Source organism: Thermobia domestica, chromosome 9 (assembly GCF_964235325.1).
Source record: "Thermobia domestica chromosome 9, izTheDome1.hap1.1, whole genome shotgun sequence".
Classification (NCBI taxonomy): Eukaryota; Metazoa; Arthropoda; class Insecta; order Zygentoma; family Lepismatidae; genus Thermobia; species Thermobia domestica.
Window position 1 is genome coordinate 276,184,220 of NC_137462.1, and position 25,900 is coordinate 276,210,119.

At 35.7% G+C, this 25,900-nt stretch overlaps 1 protein-coding gene across 3 annotated transcripts in view; it reads right to left on the reverse strand.

The window, feature by feature from the left end:
- Positions 1–25,900, reverse strand: part of klg (klingon) — a 1,029,592-nt gene that overhangs the window by 180,967 nt on the left and 822,725 nt on the right. For all 3 annotated transcript variants that reach the window (XM_081726054.1, XM_081726053.1, XM_081726052.1), the window contains one exon: positions 19,517–19,667. In XM_081726054.1, the coding sequence (XP_081582180.1) occupies positions 19,517–19,667 (151 nt within the window). The remainder of the gene's footprint in view (positions 1–19,516; positions 19,668–25,900) is intronic.

The following is a 25,900-nucleotide window of genomic DNA, read 5'->3' on the forward strand; positions in this document are numbered from 1 at the left end:
ATGCGCAAATTTTCAATATTTGTTCACACACGAAATTAAAACAAACAAAAAAAAAAAACTAACAAAATCAAAAGGTATAATTGGTTTTTGAAATCATCCCTTTCTTTTAAGATCCAGACCCCACTCATCTCTGATATATTACTTTTTCTGCATTTTCAAAACAAATATTTTTTTTATTTTTTTTTTTTTTAGATGCAACAAACAACATTATTTTAAATACAGAATATTTCATACCAAAAACACCTTAAAGTACACAAGATCTTCCAAATTCAGAGGTCCATTCTTTCGAGAATTATTCATTTCGCTACTACCTGTAGCATTATGTGAACACACATCTAATTTTTACTGAAATAGATAGTAACACGATAGATATTTTGACAACTCGCCAAGCGTACCAATAACAACAGGATAGGCATATTGACAACTCGTCAACATATCACCAACACTAGGATAAGCACATTCATAATTCGTCAATCATATTGTCGTAAGTATAGGGATTTTCATCTCGTCAAGCAAATGAACAACAACAGGACAGGCATGTTGATATCTCGTCAAACATATCAACATTATCAGAATAGACATTTTGGCAACTCGTCAAGCGTAGTATACACGTTGTTTAGAGTTTTTTTCACATATACTTTTGATATGCCATGTAATCAAAAAAGTTAAGGGATATTGTCCAATGAGAAAAAGGTCACTGACTACACGTGACCATATACCCATAATCAAGGGAGTTATGTAGTTTTAAAATTTTCGAACGGACTCCATTTTGAAACAATATCACGGATCGGATTTGATACTTCTAATGTGAATGAACTGATTGAATTTGGTTTTAATCCATTCGCTTTTAGAGAAGTTATTGTATCCACTATATTGAAAAAATGGATTTTACTATTATAGAAATAGATGGATATCGTGAGACCTCAGCAATAGGTATATTAAAAATCCCACACAAGCTTATTGCATACCAGAAATTATAAGTGGGTCGCTGGCAAGAGGATGTGATAAATAGGGGGTCGTGATAGCAATTAAGTTGAGAGCCACTGATCTACATATTTTCTCTATTTAAAAATTTTGGGTTGGTGAGTCAGATTGAGTATGTTTTGCTGTTAATAGGTTAGCATTACAACATTTAGTAAGGTTGCCCACAGGACAATTTTTGTGATGAGTCGGAGCTCTTTCAATAAAAACAGGTACTTTTTTCTGAGACTAGATATTACTTTTATTACATTTTTCTGAGACAAGACAGCCTCAATTTCAGTCTCGTAAGAAATTCTAATAGCTTAATAGGTTCATATCGCAATTATTAAGATAAAGGAGACCTGGGTTTGATCCCCTGTGTGGTTTATATCCTATGTCAAATTTTAAATAGAAGTCTCATATAGTTTCAGTGCTAGATAGGCACGCTAAACTCTCCAAACTGTAACCACCGAAAGAAAGACATGTTTTCCTTTAATAACACAAGTGCGCTTTCAAAGAATTGACTTTTCATGCAACTTACTGACAAAAGAAAAAAGGCATGCACATCGTATACGTGTTGCTTTCAAAATGCGTTAAGATATGCAGTAATTCCCAACCTCATACATTCGTGAAAGATAAACATACCATATATCTGCAAAACAATACATTGACTACTTGAAGAAAAAGTTGTTTTGGTGTCCTGCAGATTCACTCAAGAATTTGTCGGTCTATTTTTAATTATCTTATGTATAGGTATTTATAATACAATATTTTATATAGTTTATAAATGAATGGAAAAGAGATGTGTTCACCTCTTAGCCGCAAAATCTATTATTCTCTGCTAATGGAATCTTCCTGATAGTTGGACAATAAGTGATGTGATTAATGTTCACATGAAATTTGTAAGCGAACGACGGCTACCCATCATGAATAATAGGTCCTCTCGTGTTGACGCAGTGTATTAAACACAGCTCCAGAGAAGCAAACAGCATTCCAACCTAATCACTATTAATCTAGCATAACCCACTTACTAGGCCTAGCGTGGAGGTGGGTGTTAATTGGGTAGGTAACTATGCTGTCAAAAATGTTATTAAATAAAGAAGTGTAAATAAGCTTCTGTATCGTATATCTGTTTAAACGCGACTGTTTTGCTTATATTTGAGAGATTGGGGTTTGAACCTCAGGTATAGCAATTATAACTGAAAAATATTAAACTAAATGTATGCCACTAAATGCTGTCTATATAATAGTCAAAATCTATTTCAGTCAATATTTGAAGAAATACAAGAAAAATAAGAATTCATAGACATAGGTTCTTGTTAACATAAAATCTATACCTTAATCAAGGGTTTCACCAAACACTTACTACGAATCTATACGCTATCTGTTATTAACCTTGTCTTTCAATCAGTAAGGTTGCCAAGGAAACAAGAATTGAGCCAATCTCATCTTGAAGAAAGGTCTTGAAATTAATGTCCTGTGTCGAAAAGTATATCTGTTTTCATGGTAATGCTCGTATCTTATTACAGAAATTCTCTCTCGCCTCATGAGCAATGCTGGCAATCAGAAAATCTGGAAACACTATGACCATCTATCCTTAGACTTATCCAATTTTCTCTCAATTACGAGATCTGTTTTGTTTTCAACCTCCGTTAAGCCATCAGAGAAGAATCAAGTGATACGATGAAACAGGGATAAGAAAAAGTTGTTCACTAACGTCATTCATTCCTTACACCAATAGAAAGACTCTCCCGTTCAATCATTGTGCATTAATAAGCGTAAAACTATATCGAGTAGAACTGCAGCGCCCACCAAGTGTGAATTACATGCAGTCGCAGCGCCTGCCAAGTGTGAACTACGTGCTACAATATTTGTACACACGGAAGAGCATAATACAGTCACAATTCACCGTCGAATTAGTAAGACTACAGCTGGAACTTTATACGTGATTGCTAATTCCACAAGTGTCACAAGAAGTTTAGAGAAGGATTTATCTATGTATACGATTAGGGTGGCCAAGAGTGGAAATGTGTGGTAACAGGTGACCTTGATAAACGGGTAAATCGTGTGGTTCGTGAGAAAAGTAGATTATGATTTCTGAAATGTCTTATCCTTAAAATTCAGGAAACTTAGCGACTGCCTCGATAAATCGAATTATATAATGTAGTTCATACTTGGTATGTTACCATGCTCGGTACAAAACAGTGTATTTCTATCAACGCAGGCGATGGACAACGTCGTCCAATGAACTACTTTCATCATATCACGTGGTTCTTTTGTGGTGGCTTAACGGAGGTTAAAAATAATAGTCACTGCATATTATGTCAATACCAAGATGATATTGTAAGGATCCGTGCACCCACATGCCCTATAAGTCACATATTTTCACTATAAACACGCGTTTTTACCACTTACAAAGAAATAGTGAAAGACGACAGAAGAAAACTGCACTTTCAATAAGAAACGAAGAAAACACGAAGAACAACGAAGGAATCCGACAGCCCCTTCACAGGTTCTTCCTCCAATAAGACGGCTACAAAAGCGAACGACGGAACCCTGCTTGAGGAGACAACAGCAAAAATTATCCTTCTGGCGCCAGATAAGAAGATCTACATACCAGCACATAACGCACATTGCAACGCAGAAACCCCGTAGACACCTGTACAGGATGCCTCGAACAACTTAAACACCACAGATGACCAGCAGGGAGCTAGCGACAGTAGATCAGCTAGGAATGAAAACAACGCTTCAAACAAAATAACATGGAAGGCAAGGGCAACGGCTCGGTACTTCTACCAAAAAATCACAGCCAAGAAGACGAACGAACGAAAGAAGTCAGTGCCAGAGCTGATCGTTCACCTACAATACCTTCTCCCGAAGCCACCATGGGCTACGGAGTGTAAACCTTTAATACCTGCCCCCGAGACTGCTATGAGCTATGGAGTATAACTTACCCCGTCAGATTCTGCCTGAGGCAACATCATGTGCGAAGGGGGCTATTCACAACCACACTCAAAACGTTTATTTAGAGTATTTAAATACTCTGAGAAAGACTTTGTACAAAAATTATATAAGATTTTTTTAATAATAAAAGGGTGAAGGGTTAAAAGATTCCCGTGTACATCATTTGACTCTACTTACAGAATATTGCCATATATACGACGACGTAACGTGAATACAACATCTCTTATATATATACAGTACAGTATATATATTTTTTGGTGCTTAATGATCGGTAAACATAATTCTAACAGTCATATTATTTAAATTGATAAATAAATTAATCCAATCTCAATTAAAATAAGGGTAAAAATTTAGAAACGGATGTTCGTTAATACCCACTGCCATTAAATTAATAACAAAGAGCAACTTGATTTCTACTGAAAACTGAATCAGTGGTAGAGCGTTCACCTCTGGTGCATGGGGTTCTTGGTTCGATCCCAGCTCAAGTCCAGTGAGGTTTGTGGTGGACAAACACCGTGTGCGTAAGTTTTCTCGGGATCCTCCCGTTTCCCCCAACTTTCTTCATTCCACCATGTTCATTCGTTTCTCATCATATCCGTCTCCTTTTGCCTAGCCGTCATAATCGTGTGACGTAAAACTTAAAGATTTCATTTCATTTTTGAAAACTGAAATTTCATTACAAAGAACATGTTAACCACTCTAGATTATTAAGTAACGTGTTCTTTGGATCAATATTGCGATACAAAACAATAGCTGTGTTTGTATGTACATTTCCTTTGTATGAAAAACGTTTTTTAAAAGAGATTTTTAGAAAAATACATACAGTGTATATGAAGCAAGATGAGGAACTATTTCTGTGTTCAAACGTACTTAACCATAAAAAACTCTCGTAGCAAATATATGTTGCTTTTGAATAATTGATGTAAACTACACGGTAGTATATACTGCTAACATTCGGGTTGCTTGTATGGTTAAGCTGATCCCGTGTTTCTAGCTGTATTTAATAACGGTATTTTAAAGAACGAAAGAAAAATGGAATAAACTGTTAAGGAATCCATTAAAATAAGTGAATGCAATTTGAAAAATGTAGACATCGGTTAATGGTAGACATTGCAACACGAAACAAATGGTAAATATATCGATTACTACATGCGAAACGGAAGTTTGAGGTAATTTTAGTCTCTGACTCAAAAGTTTTACATATCAATTCAAAAGCACGTTTAGTAAAGTACGGTAAACAAGTAGTGGAAAGTAACATTAACTAGCAACTGTTTTCATTTCCGTGTCTTGTTTCGTGAAGAATATTGATTGGCAGTAGCACATTGATCTTCCACAAATAAAACTGAATCGCCATAACCTTTAATGCTGTTTTTATAAAGTCACTAAAAAGGAATATATATATATATATATATATATATATATATATATATATATATATATATATATATATATATATATATATATATATATATATAGATAGATAGATAGATATAATATAGTAACTATACCCAATTTCGCAGTATATTTTATGTTTTGATATGTACTATCAATCAGAAAATTAGCAAATAAAAGACCAGATTATTTGATGAATGTATTCTAACATGAACAAATACATATATGTTTTCATTATGCTGATTTTAGAAATTTAGTACTTTTGCCTTGAAGATGAGACCACGATTGATTCTTATTTCGCAGAAGTTTTTCCTAATTTCGCAATATTATAGGTTATTGCGCATATAATTATCTATATGATGTTTGACTGATTGTAGTATTTGCAATTCTGGTCAAAAAGTTTCGATATAGCAACGCTGTTTAGCCTAAGAGCGAGGATAACGGTCACGGAACTTAGAACCGATAGTGTATGTCAGACAAAATGAGGAGGATGAACGAAACGTTGTGTCGGTCCACGTAGGTCTGTGGAGTGGCCAGTCGATCTCCCGATTTACCATCAACCGACCTTTTTCTTATGGCGCGTTATAAAGAACAAAGTATATCAACATCACATATGCTATTTGGCCGAACTATAGGAAATTATTACAGAAGAATTCCAGAAGATGCCAGAAAGGGTCTTTCTGGCTCCTTTTGACAACTTGCTCTTCGTCTCCAGGCATGTATCGATTTTGATGATGCATTGGTGGACCATAGCATGGAGAACAGAAATTAAAATTTTTGTAAGGAGAGGTATAAAAGAAATGTGTTTATCTTCACTTTTATGTTCAAGTCATGTTACTGGTTTCTTTATTGCAGTCCTTGAAACACCACATACATAATGATGTCCCACCCTGCATATTTTTGTTACTGATGTTGCGAAATAAATTTTACATATCTAATGCAACTCGTAATGAATTTGTTATATACATGGGGTTCCCAGTCGCCCCGATCTACCTGAAGCAATTCAGAATTTATAGGCTCCCTCCTCCCCACCAACACTAACTTGTTCAAAACTTCAAATGTCTCGATTTTTCTTCAACATACAAGTTAAGATCATTCATGCATTATATATATATATATATATATATATATATATATATATATATATATATATATATATATATATATATATATATATATATATATATATATATATATATATAAACACCTTTGTCATGCCATCAATACTGAAAGAACAGTAATTATTTCCTTGCTGCCACTTACTTAGGTGAGAGTTTACCTGTTAATGAATTAGTTCTGATTAGAGATGCAAAAAAGCCGGCTTTTTTGAATTGATGGCTTTTTTCACATAAAAAGCCGGCTTTTTTGGGAAAAAAACGAGAATTTTGGAAATTTTGGCTTTTTTCAACTTCATGATTTTTCTATCTAAATAGCTTTCTTATAGTATATTCTATAGTTAGATAAGAATTCCATGACCTGAATGTGATATTTCGCTCTGAAATTCACCATCAAGATGGATGGAGCACATGTTTTACGAATTAAAGCTAACATGAAGAATGTAGTATTTGAGGGTAATTTTAGAGGCTATTTAACTTTATTTTAACTTTTGAGTTATCGACATCTTTTTTCTTCTCTAGTCTGTCATCCGTGTTTCATTTCTAAGAGCTTTTAGTACTCTAGCTTCTAGCGCAAAAGTTAAACTTGCCCGTTTTTCTATTTATCCGTCAAAACGTACGTTTTTCAATATATCCGTCAAACCGTACTTCCACATTTCTGTTATACTGTAGCTGTGAAGTGATTTAGCAATAATTTTCCGGACACAACCTTGAATACCAATTTATACAAATAATCAGTAGCGGATTTAGAAAAGTACTTTAGAAGGGTTTTTTCTGATTGTTTCGTTTCCTAAAAAGTCCTAATTTTATTTGGGAAGTGCTTGAAGTTTATGAGTACAGGCATAACTAATATTTCGTTTCGTTTATATGTTTAGCAATAATCTTCCGGATACAACTTGAAAAATCATTTTATACTGAGAATCGGTGGCGGATTTAGAAAAGTATTTTGGGAAGGGTTTCTTACTAATGTTTAGTTTTTTTAAACATTCGTAATTTTTATTTGACGGGAGCTTAAAGTTTATGAGTAAAGGTATAAATAATAGATATTTCGTTTGTTGCAGACATTCCGTAACTTTGGGGAACGGGCTTCAGTCCGAAAGACCGCCCCCCCTAACCTTCGCAAAACCGTCACTGCTGGTAATTAGTAGAATAACGATTTAAAAACAATAAAAAAGGAAGTCGGCCAACTCACAGTACACGCATTATTTCTACATTCACAGATGGAATGAAGAAAAGCTTTGTCAGAATGGTCGAATGCTGGTTGAATCCCGGACTTCCCCATAGAAGCGCAAAAGCTAATCACTCAGTCATGTTTGTTGTGCAGTTGTATTTAGCTTAACTTAAATATATTCCGTAGTCTTTTTTTTTTTGGGGGGGGGGGTCGTAATGATATGTTGAATCCCTCTTGTTAAAAATTCAGAAAACTTGAGGATTGGGTAAACTGTGATGGTGGTTCTATAAAACTTAACTGTAGAATTTCAAGAATATACAGAACCAAAAGCTCTAAATGTGCAGCCTTTAAGAGTATCATATAAATCTAAGTATTTCTCTTATGTTTTATTTTAATTTTATTTTGTTTCAAAAAGAGGGTATGGAATATTTTGAAGTAAAAATACTACATACTATTTTGCTAGTTATTTGTGTATTCTTTAAAAAGAAGTGTTTACTTTTAGGGTTGGCTGGTTTACACCAACTTTTTTTTTTTTTTTTTTAATAACTGGTTTAAACCACAAAAATAAAAAGAATGAAAAATGCGAATCGTGTGAACTTCATGGTAACGTTTCCAGATATCAAACCACCTGCAATAGTTTTATTTCCCTTTCACCTTTTAATCAAGGTGTCCCATGTTCAATTCTCGGTCGAACCACAAACCTTCTTTCATGCATAACCCAAGTAGCGGTTCGGATGTCAGTTTAAGCGAAAGCCTTCTCCTTGATAACCTCGGTATTTCGTAAGGATGTTAAGCCTAAATATACGAAACAAACCAAATTGTATATTTCTGCATGCCTAAATACGTGTTGTTTTATAAAGAAGCCAATATTGCTTAAATATATTGATAGAAATTGGCAAAATTTATCGATTGCCTACGTAGCTTCCAACATTAGCTTGGATTGGACCTTCAATGATATCTACGTACCGGTACTAAATTTGTAATTTAATACCTCAGTTTTAGCGTACTGATTATGGTACGTTGACCTTTAAATTTTACATGCAAAGCAATAACAGGATTTTCCCGTTATTGTCTTACATTTCAAGTAATGACGGGATTTTCCCAATGGCTAGGGCGGGAGATTCTCAACTTAAGAAATTTACTGACCGCACTTCTTTAAGCTTATGGGAGTTCTTCCGGCATAACCCCGCTGTTGCATAATAACATCAAGGCGAAACAAACTTATTTCTGTGAATATGTAATATAAATACATAAAGCAAAAAATCTAAGTCAAAAAAGCCTGGTTTAAACCAAAAAAGCCTGGTTTAAACATCCCCCAAAAAACGGGTTTTTGGCATTTTCAAAAACAACCACGGTTCTTGCCAACTCTGCTTACTTTTGTATATAGGAGGTTAAAAAATTCTTATTATATACATTGGTTAATCCTGTGGAATTCATAATGTAAATATGTTGAAGAAAAATTGTTTGAAATATTTTTTCGAAATTCATAGTTTATTTTCAATGTTTTATATTATTATCAGCATCAACCACTAATTAAATGATTTTTTGTGTTATAGAGAAGCGATACAAAGTCTGTTTTATCAATTTGAAGCAGTATTTCCCAAGGAAAAGCAAGCCCAAAATTTCCCAAGGAAAAAAGCAAAGCAGAAAAAACCGAGTTTTTTTCCAAAAAAGCCGGTTTTTTTCCGAGCCCTTGCATCTCTAGTTCTGATATTTCAAATAAGAAATTGACAAATTATCTGACACAAATTTCTGGGTCTCGTTATCACCTTCTGCCTCACAGAACTATAAAATGTCGTAACTGCAAATAGATTACAAATAGGGCTGTGTGCAATATATACACTGTATATCCAAGGATCGTTTAAGATTTGACAACATGAGTATTCAATGATCACCATCTGGCTTCCCCAGATGATATATCCTTTTTCACGTAGCTTAATAATAACTAAATCTATGGCCTATGGAAGCCGAAGGTTCAATGACGCGTTCACAAAAGCTCTCCATTGACTTCTTTCGTTAGTCAACTTGGTCCAGTTTCTACCTTCTATTCCTATTTCTACGAGGTCCATCTTAACATTGTCCTCCCGTCTGCGTCTAGGTCTTCCTAATGGATATTTTCCGATTGCACTTCCAGTTAAAACTTTCAAAGTTTTGAATGAAAACCAAATAATAATAATAATAATAATAATAATAATAATAATAATAATAATAATAATAATAATAATTATTATTATTATTATTATTATTATTATTATTATTATTATTATTATTATTATTATTATTATTATTATTATTATTATTATAGGGGTTAACTACGCGCCGTTCGCGTGGGAGACTGGGAATCTGTTCCCAGAGGGAGCTCATATGGTTCGGATCCCATGTTAAGGTGTAATTCTAAGTCTCATATAGCGTCACTGCTGAAAGAGGTGCTGAATTCCAAAATCACATCACCTCATATCAATAACAGTAACAATTATAATAAATATTTACAAGCGTGTAGTGAGTTAATGGTTCCACAACAAAAAATTCGACAATATCGTGTGCTAGGGTTGACAACGTTACTTGCGAAAGAGCTTTTATCATCAAAACTGCTTTTACTGGTACCGGGCTTTTACGTGTGGCTACGGAATCTTCAGTATACCATAATAATCTTCGCCATTTTCCTCTCTATATTTACATACAAACGAAATACTTTAAAATCTATGCTTCATATACCTGGTGAAATGAGAAACTGCATGTGAGATCCTAACACGCCAGACAAATCACATACTTTAAATAAATATAATCTATATTAATTTCTTAGAGATGCTCCCATTGACAGAGAAAGAAAATATTCCTCAACATGTCCTCAATTATCAACAATGAGAACTACTTCTACCCTTTACAAATTCATAATATTTCATTTTACGAGGTGCTAAGAAACTGGAGATACGGCGATAGGTATATTTGCTATAGTTCCTATTAGATATTGGTTGGGTTAAATGGGACTAAAAGCCTTGGGAGCGATTGCTTTACTCATAGTAGATTTATTGGAATCACGTCAGTGAGCCCAATAGGATTGTAATGTTAGTGAACGAAAGGGAATTTATGAATTATTCTGATCTCTGCAGTAGACACCTAGAGCAATTGTCTCGAGCGAGTTTAATAGTGGAGTCAATCTCAAATCACTATCAACACTTCAAGATCGACTAAACGACTTCCAAAACAATCTGAAAAATATTGGCGCCCCTTTTGGTCACAAATGGCCACTTTACCGCACTAGCCACCTTAACATTTCGAAAAAAAATAAAAAAAAAAAAGTTTTCTTCAATACACCCTAACGTATAGTCAGAAACAGTCAACAAAACATTGCAATAGAGAATTCATGATTACAAGTAGCATCCGAGATCACGTATCACATATCCCCTCCTCACGCCAGGCATATGCACATGGTATTCTACATAAATCATACAAAACTTAAAGATAATTCTGGCAATAGTGCAATTATACCCTTTGTTTTCGTATGGTACACATAATAACATACTTCTTGACAAGAAAGAATTGGTTGAAATCTATATTTGTTGTTTTTTATTTATTTAAACATATTATTATTATTATTTAATGAATATAGCTAAAATATTTAGTAGGGAATTTGGTTACTAGATATTCACATCGTAATATACTACCATAGAATGTGTATTTTGTTTTACAACTTTAGCCGTATTTAAAATGATTTATAACGCAGTTTGTCAAGCAGTGTGCCACGCCGATATTTTTTTTTTAATTTACCCTTTAGAAATTTTGGAAATTTATTGTATGTAAATATAGAGTTAAAACTCTGTGCAGTTAGAGACTTGCAGGACTTCTGTATGTTCAAGACTTTCGGTGCCTGGATTTCTTCGTGGCTAAACGGTTAGCGTGCGCACCTTTGGCGTGGAAGACCCGGGTACGATTCACAGCGGGAGCTCATGTGGTTAGGATTTCATGTTGATCAGTAGGTACCGTCTCATATAGTCTCGCTGCTGAAAGGGACGTTAAATTCAAAATCAACTCAACTCTCTTAAGACCTTTAAATCCTTGTTCTTCCCTTTTCCTACGCCACTATGAGTAGAAGAAAATCCAAGAAATAGTCTTGACGCCATGTTTTAAGTTTGTTCTTCAAGTTTTTGCACCACCAGCACAATAGCTTGATGTCAGAAAAATGCAACTATTTATGAAAGTATAATTCGACACCAGATGAGCTTTTAAAATTATTTTTGTTTCATTTCATATTGAAATAGGGTGTGCAGTTTTCTCCATGCTTTACGTTAATTCCGCCAAGCCATATTTTGGGGGTATTTTGCACCCCACTATTTGTGCATCAGAATTATGCACATGGCGGCCAACGTGTTAAAAGAAAACACGTAAGTTGTTTTATTTGTGTTTACAGCAGTGGGGAAAGTAATTTTTTTTTCAATTAGAAAAAAATACTTCTTGCTCAGAGGCAGAAAGAAGGTTAACAGTTACCAGTTGCTGTTATTTTCCCAACCATTCACAATTTCCTCCACTCCAGAATACTTTAGTTAAGGAACAGGAACGCTTATAACCTATTTTTACTTTTTCTCAGCCCAGGAATAACGCCTGGGCAGAGTAGGCTGGTGCCTGATGGCTCACCTTCCCCTACGTATATTATTCGCAGAATAAATTAATTTCGGATATTATATATTATGAATTATAATATGGCTTTCCTTTTTCGAAAAATTCTGCCGCATAAACGTACAAGATATGTCAAAAATAAATCGAATTTTTGCTGTAACATCTTTATTCCTCATTGTACATTTTAAGCACTGTTCCTCTCAATGTAGTCCTTTCTACTGGCAACACACTGTTCCCAACGTTTCTGTCATTTTTGGAAAGCCTCCTCGAATACACCTCTTGCGATGGTGTGTAGGTCTCTTATTGCATTGTCCTGAATCTCCTCTATGGTTTGAAAACGACTCCTTTCAAAGTTACTTTAAATTTGGGAAATAGGAATAAGTCTGCTGAGGCCACGTCCGGAGAATATGGTGGATGGGACAAGAGTTTGATGTTTTGCCTGGTAACTGCCGATAAGTGGAAATGCGTGAGTAGGCGCATTAGCACGGTGCACCATCCAAGTCTGGTCTCCCCACAATTCAGGCGTACAACATCCCTCGATCGCACTAAAATGCCCTGATAGAACTGTTTGTTGACAACTGATCACGTGATAGAAATACATAATGGACAATGCCTTTGCAATCAAAACACACAACCAACATCGCCGTGATCTTCGACCAATTCACATGTGATGTATGGACGAGGAGAACCTGAATGAATTGAAAAGCAATTGAAATGTCTCTATAAAATGTTTTGCAAGTTTGTAGCAAAATTTCAAAGACACACACGTTGTTCTCCAAGCTCTTTCATTGTAGTATCAGTGTATCGTTAATCCAGAAAAGCTTGTGCACACTTCCACGGCTGTGACTCGCTAAATAATAGTCATAGTTAAATGCGGCAAATGATAATTTCTTGTCTAAACCTGCCTGCTGCTAGGTCCCCTCAGTAGCTGCAGCGCGATTCCTCTGCCGTTTAACGCGCTATTTCTAAAGTTCGGTTTCTTTTTGAATACGCCTCGTATATTGAACAATGAGATTTCATGTACCCGCGAATTAATTCTAAATCCATTATCGACAATTTGGTAGTTGAACTTACAACGAAGTATTTTTAAAACTCATCAAAAGTATATATAATATTTTACGTAAAGTTGCTGTAGTTATATTTCACGACTATAATCACGAATATTTTAAGAAGTAATACTATAATATGGCGATAACTAATCGAGCGTGTTGCAATGTTCTTACATTTGAGGATACTCAGAAGATTGGAAATGCATGTTATAATCTTATATAAAGTTCTCTCCTTTGAAGTCTTCCAGAAAGCATAAGTGCAAAGAAGATAGAAGTATAAAGTAAGGAGAACAAAGTCAATTTTGAAGAATTTGAAGAAGAGAGAGATAAAATTAATTGCAACGCATAAACAAGTAACTGCGTCATGGAACCAGACAGGGATACTGGGTGAAGTAGCCCTAGAGATTAGAAATGTTCTCCTTATATCAGGGATAAACCGATGTTACTCGAGTCTAATCTCACAGTGTTCCTTGCAAGCACAATTATTAGGGCAGAAGCAGTGGCGAATCTAGACTGGAGACGTGGGAGGGGCTTAGGCCTCCTTAGTTTTTTGAATAAGAAAATAAGATATTATTTATATATTTTTTGAAAGTTTATAGTAAACTCATGATATATCTATCATAGTCTGGGAGACGGCTTGTCCCTCGCCCCCTCACCCCCAGTTTTTACCTTCCAGATCTGCCACTGGACGGAACTGAGTTTTCAACTTTCAAATCAAAGATGAATTTTCTTTCTCAATTTTTGAATATGATTCAGCATTCAGTCATAATAGCTGTATAGTGTATATCGTAGTCGAAATCGAAATCAATGTTAGTACACTGAAAATTTAATTGCAAGATGTTATTTTAGTCTAGAAAAAACACTCTCAATACTTTTCTTTCTAATGAAACAGTTGGTGCTATACCACTTCTCCCTTTGTTGTCATGAGGGGCTGAGAGCTAATAGTCATTCATTAAGATTAACAAATACGACCTCTTGCACAACCAACCCTGTTTTCCAAACATTGTGAATACACAGTTATGTTCATTTATATATATATATATATATATATATATATATATATATATATATATATATATATATATATATATATATATATATATATATATATATATATATATATATATATATATATATATATATATATATATATATATATATATATTTGCGTGTATATGTGTATCTGTGTGTTATATTTACTTCAATCTGAAAAATAAACATAACAATTTAACCGTACGAATACACGATTCGATGACATTTATGGTAGTATTCGTATGTACGTTAGAGATCATAATTTGTCATTAAAACTTTTTTTTGTAAGTTAAAGAAGATAAAACAGTTCACGCGAAAAAAAAAAAAGCTTAATGGTTCTACGGATAGGAGGAGTGCGAGTCTTGCGTGTTCAACAAACATTTGGGTAGCAATTTATCATAAGGCTAATAATATCAATTATTCCCTATTTTCTTTATTTCTTTTTTCTTTGCTCCTTTTGTTATATGTTCAGTCTATGGGCATCAAGTTGTGTCCTCAAAAAAAGAAAAAAAAACAGCGTTCACAGAGCACGCATGATCTTACAGTCACATACGAAACATGTAACTACCCACACCATACGCAGCATGGTGTCAATGTAGCCTGTTGATGCGAACAGGTAGGGGTCACAAAGTAATGGATGTGTTATGTTCCGTTTGTCTCGCTGCAACCCTGTCCTTAGTCCTAACTACAACAGCCGGGAGATCTTAAGTTGACAAAACCAGAGCACCACACAATATGACGTCACTAAATGTGATAGTAAGTTGAGCAGTGTTTGCAACTGATTTGGTGACAACTTATTAATTTTATACTAGAGTAACAGACCGGTAAAGAAAATATGTTTAAAAATGATTATCTGTTAATGAAGTACTTAAAGAGATATTTGTTTATTTGTATGAAAACATAGCATCTCCACACGCGAAATTTGATGATGTGCTCCGCGAAAGATTTGTTGTCACAAAAAATTTGGACATCCACAATATATAATTGACATACAAATTAATGATAGGTCTACATCATATTAGTATGTGACAGGCCCGTATCCATGGGGTCTAGGGGGGCGGGCCCCCTCTAAATCTTTACTGATCCCCTAAAATTTCCACAGTACGCTTGCAAATGAGCTATAACAGGGTGCAAAATTTCAAAGTCAGACGCACTCGCCAATCCAAAAATAATGGTCGCCAGTATCTCTCACGTACAAATTGAGATGTCCCCCCCCCCCCAAACGGCCTTTGGTTTGACAAAGAAAGACTTCAGATTCCGTGTTTTCTCTCACTCAGTGACAATTATTTTCTTACGAAACAGAAAATGCGCTGCCCTGTCAGTTCAGGCAGAAACCATTCCTACTGAACACTGGTCGCCAGCTCTAAATTTCTAGTCGAAAAATTGTACGCTGAGCTATAATATGATGATTAACTATAATACGTTTGGATCGGGACCCCCTACCAAACTTCTACCGGGCTTCCCCTAGATTTTTGGGCTGGCTACCAGCCTAGCATGTGATAAGTGACAGGGTCGTAACTTGAGGAGGGAGGGGTCAAATGCTTCCCCAAACAAGATCCCCGTTGTTCGAGGGGACCCATTTTAAGACAAAATTTTCTTACTCCGTATACGATACGAACATGAAATTATAAATGAAGCATCGAATATATCCACTATATTACATAAACAAAACAACACATAAAAGGTAAATAAAACAAAAATGAGTCGTGGGCCCATTTCAATAAAAAAAAAAGTTTACTATTAGGGGCCCTTGTTTCCTTAATTCATTTGTCATGTATGGAACGGGCCCAAAGGTGTAACGAACGACCCGGGCCCATAAAGAGTAAGAGAAAGATTTAAAGAGGGAGCCCAAGAATTAGAGAAACAACTTTTTTCTAGGAGCACCAAATACGCGTATTAATGCTTACCCCCTCCCAAGAAAAAAATTTAAGTTACGGCGCTGGATAAATTGATGCAGGTGTAGAATACATTAACATAAAAACAGTAATTTATGATTAAAATGAATGACTGCGCGTGAAAGAGGACTGTACTACTAATTTTTAAAAATTATATATCGTTTACTGTATGTAGAAAACGATAGTGCAGTCCTATTTTATGAGTTTGAATTTGCAAAATTTAGGAAAGAAGTATGTAATATATTTCTCGGGTTCTGTAGGATTACGGGGGACCAAAACTACGCAAAAACACAATGTTTATAGGTGGAATGAGTTCATGTTGCGGAAAGATAATTGATATTGATATGTGAGTAATTTGTGAACTGAGTAGACTGGAAATGCCGTGTGCGGAATGGAAAATTTTGCAATTACTATTTGCTATTAATTAGAATGGACGAATACAACGTGCATTGCGGCGTTCTAATCCGACTTCGCTTGCTAGCGCTCGCTCGTCAATATTTATTTATTGATACAAGTCATGGCCACTACCGGCATCTATGGCAAGTCACGTTTGAGGGATCACATCCTCGGCGAGCACACAATCACGGTACGGGGGAGGGATATAAGGAACGGATAAGGAATGAAGCGGCCTGAGGCCTGTAAATTAGATACTATCCCGGCATTTACCTGGTGTGAATGAGGAAATCGCAGGAAAAACCTCATTTAGGATAGCTAGCCTGAAAAAGCTGTTACACCTTTTCGACCGACTGACCCTGCCGGAAATCGAGCCCAGGACCAAAGGCGAGAGCATTAGCGACTACTCATGCTCATCATTACTGTCTGAAACTCTTTAGTTACTGGTATATTTGGCTTTAGGTAGTTTAACCTAAAAAACATTTAAGAAAACAGCAATGATTTTCAACAAAAAATGCTTTCTCCCTGTAATCCGACATATGGCTAGTTTTCAAAGCACATACTGAGAAAAAAAAAAGTAGGTAGCGTAATTAAAACGGTAGATTACATGCGTAATTCCTGTAGTTTTTGGACTTAACGTACAGCAAACGTATAACTGAAATCGCATGTTTTATAATACTTTTCGTATATGCTCCATCTATACGTACTTTCCGTATGAAACAATATAGGCGGTCAGGATCTCACATACAAATCGACGCAGAATGTCCATAGTAGAATAGAATATAGCTGCAGAATATAACATAGGTGATACACGAAAAACTGTTAGATGTCAGACATCCTGCAATGGCATGATGTAACATCTAAGGGCAGTGCGTATGTAGCATATGCTCCATACTGATTTCTGTAGTAAGCAAGAGGATTTCATATATTTGTACAATATACCGCTGACCGGAGAACGGATTTTTCTTAGTGTGCAGTTCATAAGCAAGGGCGCCCATGTTGGGGTTTCCAAGGGGGGACAAGTATAAGCGACGTTTCAAATTTTGCTGTAAGTAATGTAAAAATTCTATTGGGTATTCAATACTCCCAAGTACAATTTCCTCTTAGGGGGCGAACGCCCCCCCTTGGCCCGCTGATGGGAGCCCTTGTTCATAAGTAATGCAGTTATGTGGGTGCTGAACCTGTGGGTTCAGTATTTCTTGATAAATCCATTAAATGTTGTGCGTGTAATCCACAAGCACACAGATATAGGCGGGAATTCATGTCTCTTAATGACCTTCCCATTTTAAGGCAGTAATAAATGCGAAAATTGTCGATAAGTGATTCGCCTAATTTGATTTTGCGAATAGTTCGTACTATGTGCGACTTTGTCCATGCGGCGTCTAGGGTATGGTCGACGTCGATAAGCTAATAAAATGAAATACTTCAAAGTTGAGCCAGTGGGTGCGTAAACGTAAACCTCGTGTAGCTTAGGTATAGGCTGCATAATTACTTTATTACATCAGTGTTAATATGCATCCTTAAATTGGGATAGAGCAGTTCCCGCAGCTCAGATCAACAATACGTGGACAAATTCATATTACTTTGAAACTCACATTTATTGATGAAAATAGTGTCATCACGCCTTCTAGCCTGTACATGTGTTGGCGCATGTCAGTGATCCACCAGGAACAGGTAAAATTCAGGGGCGCTACAAGAGATAATTGTTCAAAAATTACATTTTTTTAAAAAAAAAATTATGGGTGCACACTTAGTAGTAGTAAGGCAGTAGTAGTAGGGTAGTAGTTTAGTAGTAGCCAGGCCCGCAACCAGAGGGGGGTAGGTTCCCCTAAACTTTTTGTGGCCCCTCCTGACTTCAATACAAAATTTTATTATTAATACAAAAAACACAATTTAAATATTTATAAGATAATTTTAATGATTTGGCCCCCCGTAACATATTCACGACCCTCAAAAATCTTTGTAGCTGGTTTCGGCCCTGGTAGTAGCAATGATAGTATAATAATAGGCTAGTAGCAGTAGTAGTATAGTAAAGCAGTAATGGTAGTAGTTGAGTAGTAGTAGTAATAATAGTATACTAGTAGTAGTAGAGTAGCAGTAGTTCGGGTTAGGTTAGGGTAGGTTCAGGCAGCGAAATAGTCATATTACAAGTCCCTTGTACATTAGTTTGCAGCCCTGGAATAACGCCCTTACGGAGAGTTTCATAGAAATGAAAGCAACATCTTATTGCTGTATCTATGTTCACAGATGACTTACATATTCTACGCCTTCATAAATAAATTCCCTAAACATTTGTCTTTTCTTCTGAATTAACATCTTTTACCTGTAAATTGTAATTTTAAAAATGTCCATGTATTCTTAATCCCATTGCTGCCACTCCAAAACACTTACTAAACCTACAAGAGTTCATTTGGTGCTAAAAGAAATTGATATATCATGAATGTCAGTACACTTATAAAATAGAACATAACTGAGGAAACCTGAAATTTCAATCTTGATACACGTATCAGTGCGCAGCACGAAATGAGATTTTTTTAAAAATCCCGGCGTTCTTCCCGCCTTTGATGGGACGAGCCGCAATTATTTACGCATTATTCAGTGCATTGTTTGTGTATAATCTTGTTCGTTTGTTGAATGTAAAACGCAACTCACACAACCGCTGTAACAACATAATGTGTTTTTTTATTGTCCACCAGTACACGAACAAATTCCAGGTATGACTTAAATTATAATCCACCTTGGCATATTATCTCAGCCGTAATGCTGTCAACAGAGCTGCCTTGCTTATGGATACACTGCGCATGAAGTGCTCCAGGGTAGTGACGACATTAACTGACGTCATGTCCTGTTGCTCTGGTTGTGTCAACTTAAGAACTCCCACAACAGCCCTCCTACTGGGTTCATTCGCATTGCGTGTCCAAGAATACTTACATTTCACATCTAGCTCCAGTTCCTTTGTGACTGGCTCTCCTACGCCATTGGACGCTTTACACTGGTACACTCCAGCCTGGTGGCGATCCACGTTTTCCAGTGTAATGGAGGAGCCTTCCATGCTCCCTAGGCCTCTCGGGAGAACATCGTCCTGTTGAGTCAAACAAAAGAAACAAAATGTAACGCCAGATACAATTTTAAAAAATATATAACAAAAGAATTGTTTGTCTCGTGAGTTCATATGAAGTTCTTTACCTCTTTCTAACAGAAAGCTTTTTAAAAAATGAAGAACTTCTAGATAATTTTTAAGTAACATAACGAAAAGCTCACATCAATAATGGACAAAGAAATAGGCATATGGAAAAAAAAAAAATAATTGCTGCACATTCATAGAACTAATGAGAGGAATCATAATAAAAAAATACAATTATTATTCCTTTAACAAATTGCTGAAAAAAAAATACATTATTACTTAAGGAATTTATCACTTCCGTTTGCAACTTCACAATTAACGCAAATTCTGAATATCGTTGTGCGATTAACTCACGATCTTACAATCGATTTCCGATGTTATTATTTCCAATTTTCTAGATCAGAGATCGTCCCCTCTTTGCTACCTCACGTGATTCCATAATTACTTAAAGATGCTAAGTCAAATCAGGAACTATTGTGTTCTTACTGGAAATCAAACCCAAAATAAGTCGCAACAAAAACGTAAGTGTAGGATTTATGCTATAAAGAAGCATAAGCTGTATGATAGATTTCGAAAAAATATTGTATTTCAAACTATTGTTATACATAAGCAATGGCGAAGGGTGTTCCGAGTCTCTGAGGCCCGGCTTACCCATTTACTTTCAGAAATTATAATTTACAATTTATTCATTTTCCTTGCACAGAATGTAAGATAATTTTCTACGTTCAAAATATTTTATTATCCGATAAAGAAATCATGGTTAGCACCACTGATGTGAGGCCCTCAGAGCAGTGTTCCAGGCGGAACTAGAACTACTTCCAAGCTACTCAGAAAATCTCACGAGAGAACGTGTTTATAATAACCTGCGCGAGAGAGACCGGCCTCAGCGCTTATCGATTATCGTTTCTACGTATTCTGTATATAGGGTTTATTTCGAGTCCCACTTCGATTCGATATGTCAAACAAATAAAGAGCAAGGGCACATGGTGCTCCATTCCGTGAAAACTTTGCTTAATTTTGCGGACCGCAACGAAACGCAAAAGCTGGAAGAAGCAATTGTAAAGTTGCTACACTTATTATCGCAAACTAATTTGCCTTTTTGCGTTACGTTGACGCAAACCCGTATGAAATGAGACACTTCTTGTTCATTAGAATTGAGTGAAGATATATGTATTTCTGAGATGTTTCTGAGAGATTTTTTTCTTACATTTGCAAAAGTGAAGGAGAGAAAATGCCAGAGTGGCTCGAGAATATAAACTCAACACAATTCCTATTAAAGATCAACAAAGAAAACTGAGCTATTGAGAGAACATGGTTTCATCTTTCCCATCCGATTGCGCGCATGTGAAACAAGTAAAACGCATCACGGCGAATTGAGATCGGATATGAATTTTGTGATGCAAATTGAGATCTGGATCCAATAAATGTTGCTCGCGGTCTACAAGTACGTCTAAACTCATGTAAGTTTGTCTTCTTGTGTTTCTTCGGTAGTAAAATATTTATGTCTATCGAAAATCTGTTTCTTATTTTGTTAAAGCAAATGTACTTATGATGTCACATTGTGCTGCAAAGGAGACATGCAAACATTTTCTGCATTCAGAAGATACTGTGCATCAGTAGTGAAGATATTAGTTCGTTGCAGTTCGGCGATAAGGAAAAACAAAGCTTAAAAGTACTCTCCTACGAAATTTTAGATACACTTGCAAGTCAGATAGAAACGAGTTTTAGTGATTTGTTCTCTTTGGAATTTGTACTACTTGATAGTGAATAGTTTTAAAATTATAAAAATGATTTTCTTAAGAAGAAACTAGAAGAAACTCCCTTAAACTGTATCCTGTTTTCGACGGTAATCAGCTACGGTATGAACTTATATACCACGATGAAAATAAATATTTTAGACTTATTAATTTACTTCAATATATCACATCAAGCGACCTACAAAAAGTATACACAGATTGTCTTTGCTTGTTACATGTGCACGTAAGTATTTCAGTTACTACAGAACCATGTAAGAGAAGCATGAGCGCCCTGAAGAAAATTAAAATATTTCAGAGGAATACGATGAATGACGACATATTTAAAGCGTTAGATTAATTCGCTATGGAAATATGGGTTTTAAGAAGGGAATAATAGACATATTTGATGGGGGAAAAAAATGACATTTGGAATTAGTTTACAATGTAATATAAGTAATACAAGTGATAATAATAATAATAATAATAATAATAATAATAATAATAATAATAATAATAATAATAACATTGGGCATACCCTGTTGAAACTATGACCCTTCGCCACTGCACATAAATACAAAATAATTATCACTTAGGTTAATAAATGCAGCTTCTAAAATGTAATAATTAATATTTGATTTACACTAACATTAACATTTTAGAATTGAAAAGGAAGTTTACATGTAATAGTTTATTTTCGAACAAAAGTGCAACCGCACCCTGCAAAGAAGGATTTTTTTTCATATTTTTATTCATATCCCTTATATAAAAATAAGTTTACATCATATTGTATTATATACTTAAATTCGGAACTATTATTAACTATTTGTTATGAATACACTACTGCTTATCTACCTTGCTGTTAGCAGCTGTTACTGTTCTCAACTTAGCATAATGTAGCGCATCCGGTTGTTATGTGCTTTAGGGTAAACTCTTATGTCTTCCGGCCATACAATTACTGCTTATCGTGTGGTGCTTTCACACTGTCCTTATCTTGAATGGAATTGATGGAAGTTATGAGATAGAACAGAATCTGCTATTCTACAATGAGATATGTTGCTTCAATTCGAACCAAACTTTGAGCAATTTGCACGTAAGAGATTTGTTACATTATAGTAGTTCTCTCTTAGCGCAAGCAAATACGAAATATTTCAGGCTTACGTCTCACGATTATGCCTTGTAGGTTAAATAAACGGTGATGATGAGAATGAAAGAAGTGCTAGAAACGGTGATGATGAGAATGAAGAAAATGGGAGAAAACTGAAGAACCCCGAGAAAACTCACGCACACGGTATTTGTCCACCACGAAGTCCACTTGGTGCGAGCTGGGTTCGAGCCACGAGCTCCATTCGCCAGAACTGAATGCTCTACCTCTGACCAGCAGCGGCCCGTAAATTAAAAAGACTTAACAAAATCATGCCGATCTTGGCTTCTAAATGAATCAAAGTGTATTTGCATTCAAATAGGCTATCGTTAATAATTGTTAGGCAGTCACTTTCTGGTCGATTGGTTTTTTGTGTGCTTACTATGCAGGTGGTGATGGGTTCGATTCTTGTCTCCGGTACAAACCTTAGCAATAGTTTGGTTAATAGTAAATCTTGTTTCATATAGTCTCGCTGCGGAAAGAGGTGTTAAATCAATCACACAACTGTCAACGCAAAGAAAAGGAAAACAGACAAAACGACAAAGCGTTTGGTAGATCAATTCACATAGAAGGGTCAGATATAAAATTTTGTAGCATGTTTATCCAATGTTAATGATTTGTAAAGAACTACATTTTACTGTAACAGAGAAGTTAACATGAAGCGATAAGATTCTGGATATAGAAAATAATTTAAATAGTTATTAGAAAGTTACTTGGGTGGAACAGAGAAGAAGAATAGTAGGAAAGTAGTGTAGTCTCTTTACAGAATATTAGTTGTTCCTCTAAGCCTTCGGCTCGTCGCCATGTTAGAGACATTTGTTGGCTTCAGTAGAAATCAGCACAGATAGTGTCAATTATTACCCTAACTGTGAATTATTAGGAATTAGCAGACTGACAGAATATATTTAGATATAATTAATAATAAGTATATATATATATATATATATAAATATATTTGAATAGATGTGTCACTCTTAAATGAAATGAAATGAAATATTTGAGTTTCACGTCCCACGATTGTTCCGGTTAGGCTAAAGGAGACGGTGATGATGAGAAATGAATGAAATAGTGGAATGAAGAAAGTGGGAGGAAACGGAAGAATTCCGAGAAAACCCACGAGCACGGTCTTTGTCCACTACAAAGTCCACACGGCGCGAACTGGGATCGAACCAGGGACCCCAAGCACGGGAGGTGAACGCTCTACCACTGAGCCACCGCGCCCCCTGTATGACTCTTAAATGGTTTGAAGTTTGCACATTACCGTTGCACACAGACTAAGATATTTTGTTATAAATACAAAATAGTCTATAATTATGTATATGGTATGTGACTGACTGTAGTATTTATAATTCTGGACAAAAAGTTTCGATATGGCAACATTGTGTAGCCTGCGAGTGAGGATAACCTGTGGTAGCAGCAAGATGAAGCAGTGCCACCTTATGTCATACCAGTGCGAGAGTGCCTGAGCGAAAAAATTTCCGAACCGCTGGATCTGTTGACGTGGGTCTGTGGAGTGGCCAGCTCGATCTCCCGACTTGAAGCACTTGACGTTTTCTTATGAAGTGTTTTGAGGAACAAAGTGTATCAGCATGACATATGCAATTTACCCGAACTACGGGAAGCTATCACAGGATACACGTACGGGCCTGTCAAGTTTTTTGTGACAACGTTACTCTTCGTCTCCAGGGATGTATCTACTTGGATGGTGCATTCGTGAACCATGTCATGGAAAACATAGATTAAAATTATTATCAGGAAAGATATTAGAGTAATGGGCTTATATTCGATTTTTTTGTTCATTTAAGTGGTTAGTTTCTGTATTGCTGTCTTTGAAACACCATATACAAATTATATGGGCCACCCTGTATGATTTCAGTATTCAATTAAGGTTAGTGTAAAGGGACAAGTTTTGCCGATAGATGTCACTACAGTCTTCGAATCTCTCCTATGTATTTTTTACCTTTCCCGAAAATTTACAATTTCTCTTACATAATTCAACCTAGAGACTTCAAATTTTTAGAGAAGGAACTTCGTAACCTATTAAATGGAACAATCCGTGTCGATTTTTTATTTAGAATTTTCTTCATTGTTGAAACAGTTCCATTGTTAAAGGTTTGGATATCCATTTCAATAATCAAGCCATTTCAATAATGAAGAACATTTTAAATAAAAAAAAAAATCGGCACGGATTATTGCCTTTGATAGATTATGAAGTTCCTTTTCTAAAAATGTGAAGTCTGTAGGTTGAAATTTGTAAGAGAAATCGTGAATTTTTGTGAACGGTAAAAAAATACATGGGAGAGATGTGAAGACTGTAGTGTTATCTATCGGCAAAACTTGTTCCTTTAAACCAACCTTAAGGACCATTTCATGTTTCATAGATCTTTCAATGTTACATCAACTATCCGAGCGCAGTATTTCAATAAATGTTAAATATAGCGAACTTACTATTTCACTATTGATAACAGAACCACTTAAGCTTCAACAGCTTAGCCTTACTTTGTGGTAACATTTTGAAAATTTGGTTCGTTATTTTCAAATTCAACATCTCTTTGACCACTGACAGTGAATAACGTACACTCACAGATTACGCCAGGATTCGCAACCACAAGTGCTCCCAACGGGAATCGAAGTCTGGTCTCCCGCTCAACATTTAACCCCCAATAAATCCCAATCAGAGAACGTGAATTGTGAACACGGTGTATGCTCTACACGCAAACACTCTTTGACAAAGAAGCAAAAGAGATAAAAGAAGCGAAGTTGTTTATCTGCATTTCCCTCGGAAGCGCGGCGCTTTTGATCGTCTCCGTTCTGGATGACAGAATTTGTCAAAGCGAAGGCCACGCATGTGTCACTCAGGGCTCAGGGAAAGCGGAAGCAACACATTGAAGCGTTAGCTGTCAAAATTGTGTTGCCTCTAGAGAAAAGGCAACGTAAAAAGAAGAAACCTATATTTTTATTCATATTTATGACAATTGACACAGTAGAGAGAGAGAGAGAGAGAGAGAGAGAAAGAAAGAATTTCCGTTTGCTTTTGTATGCAGAATCTAGGAATCATAGCTTTTGTAAGTCAAATTCAAAAGGAAATATTTAGAAGCTGAGAAATCTATAGACGCAAAACTCCATGTTAGTATTGCAACAAAAAAGATTTAAATATGCACATCTATATATACTGAATATTTCCCAAAGAACAGTGAATATTTTGATAGTTGATAATTCAGTGTCAAGCAAAAAGACATCCCGTATTTGGAAAGGACGCTGTGTGAGTTGTGGTGGGATGCGGTGGCGGAGGGGGTATCGATTGATAATGGCTT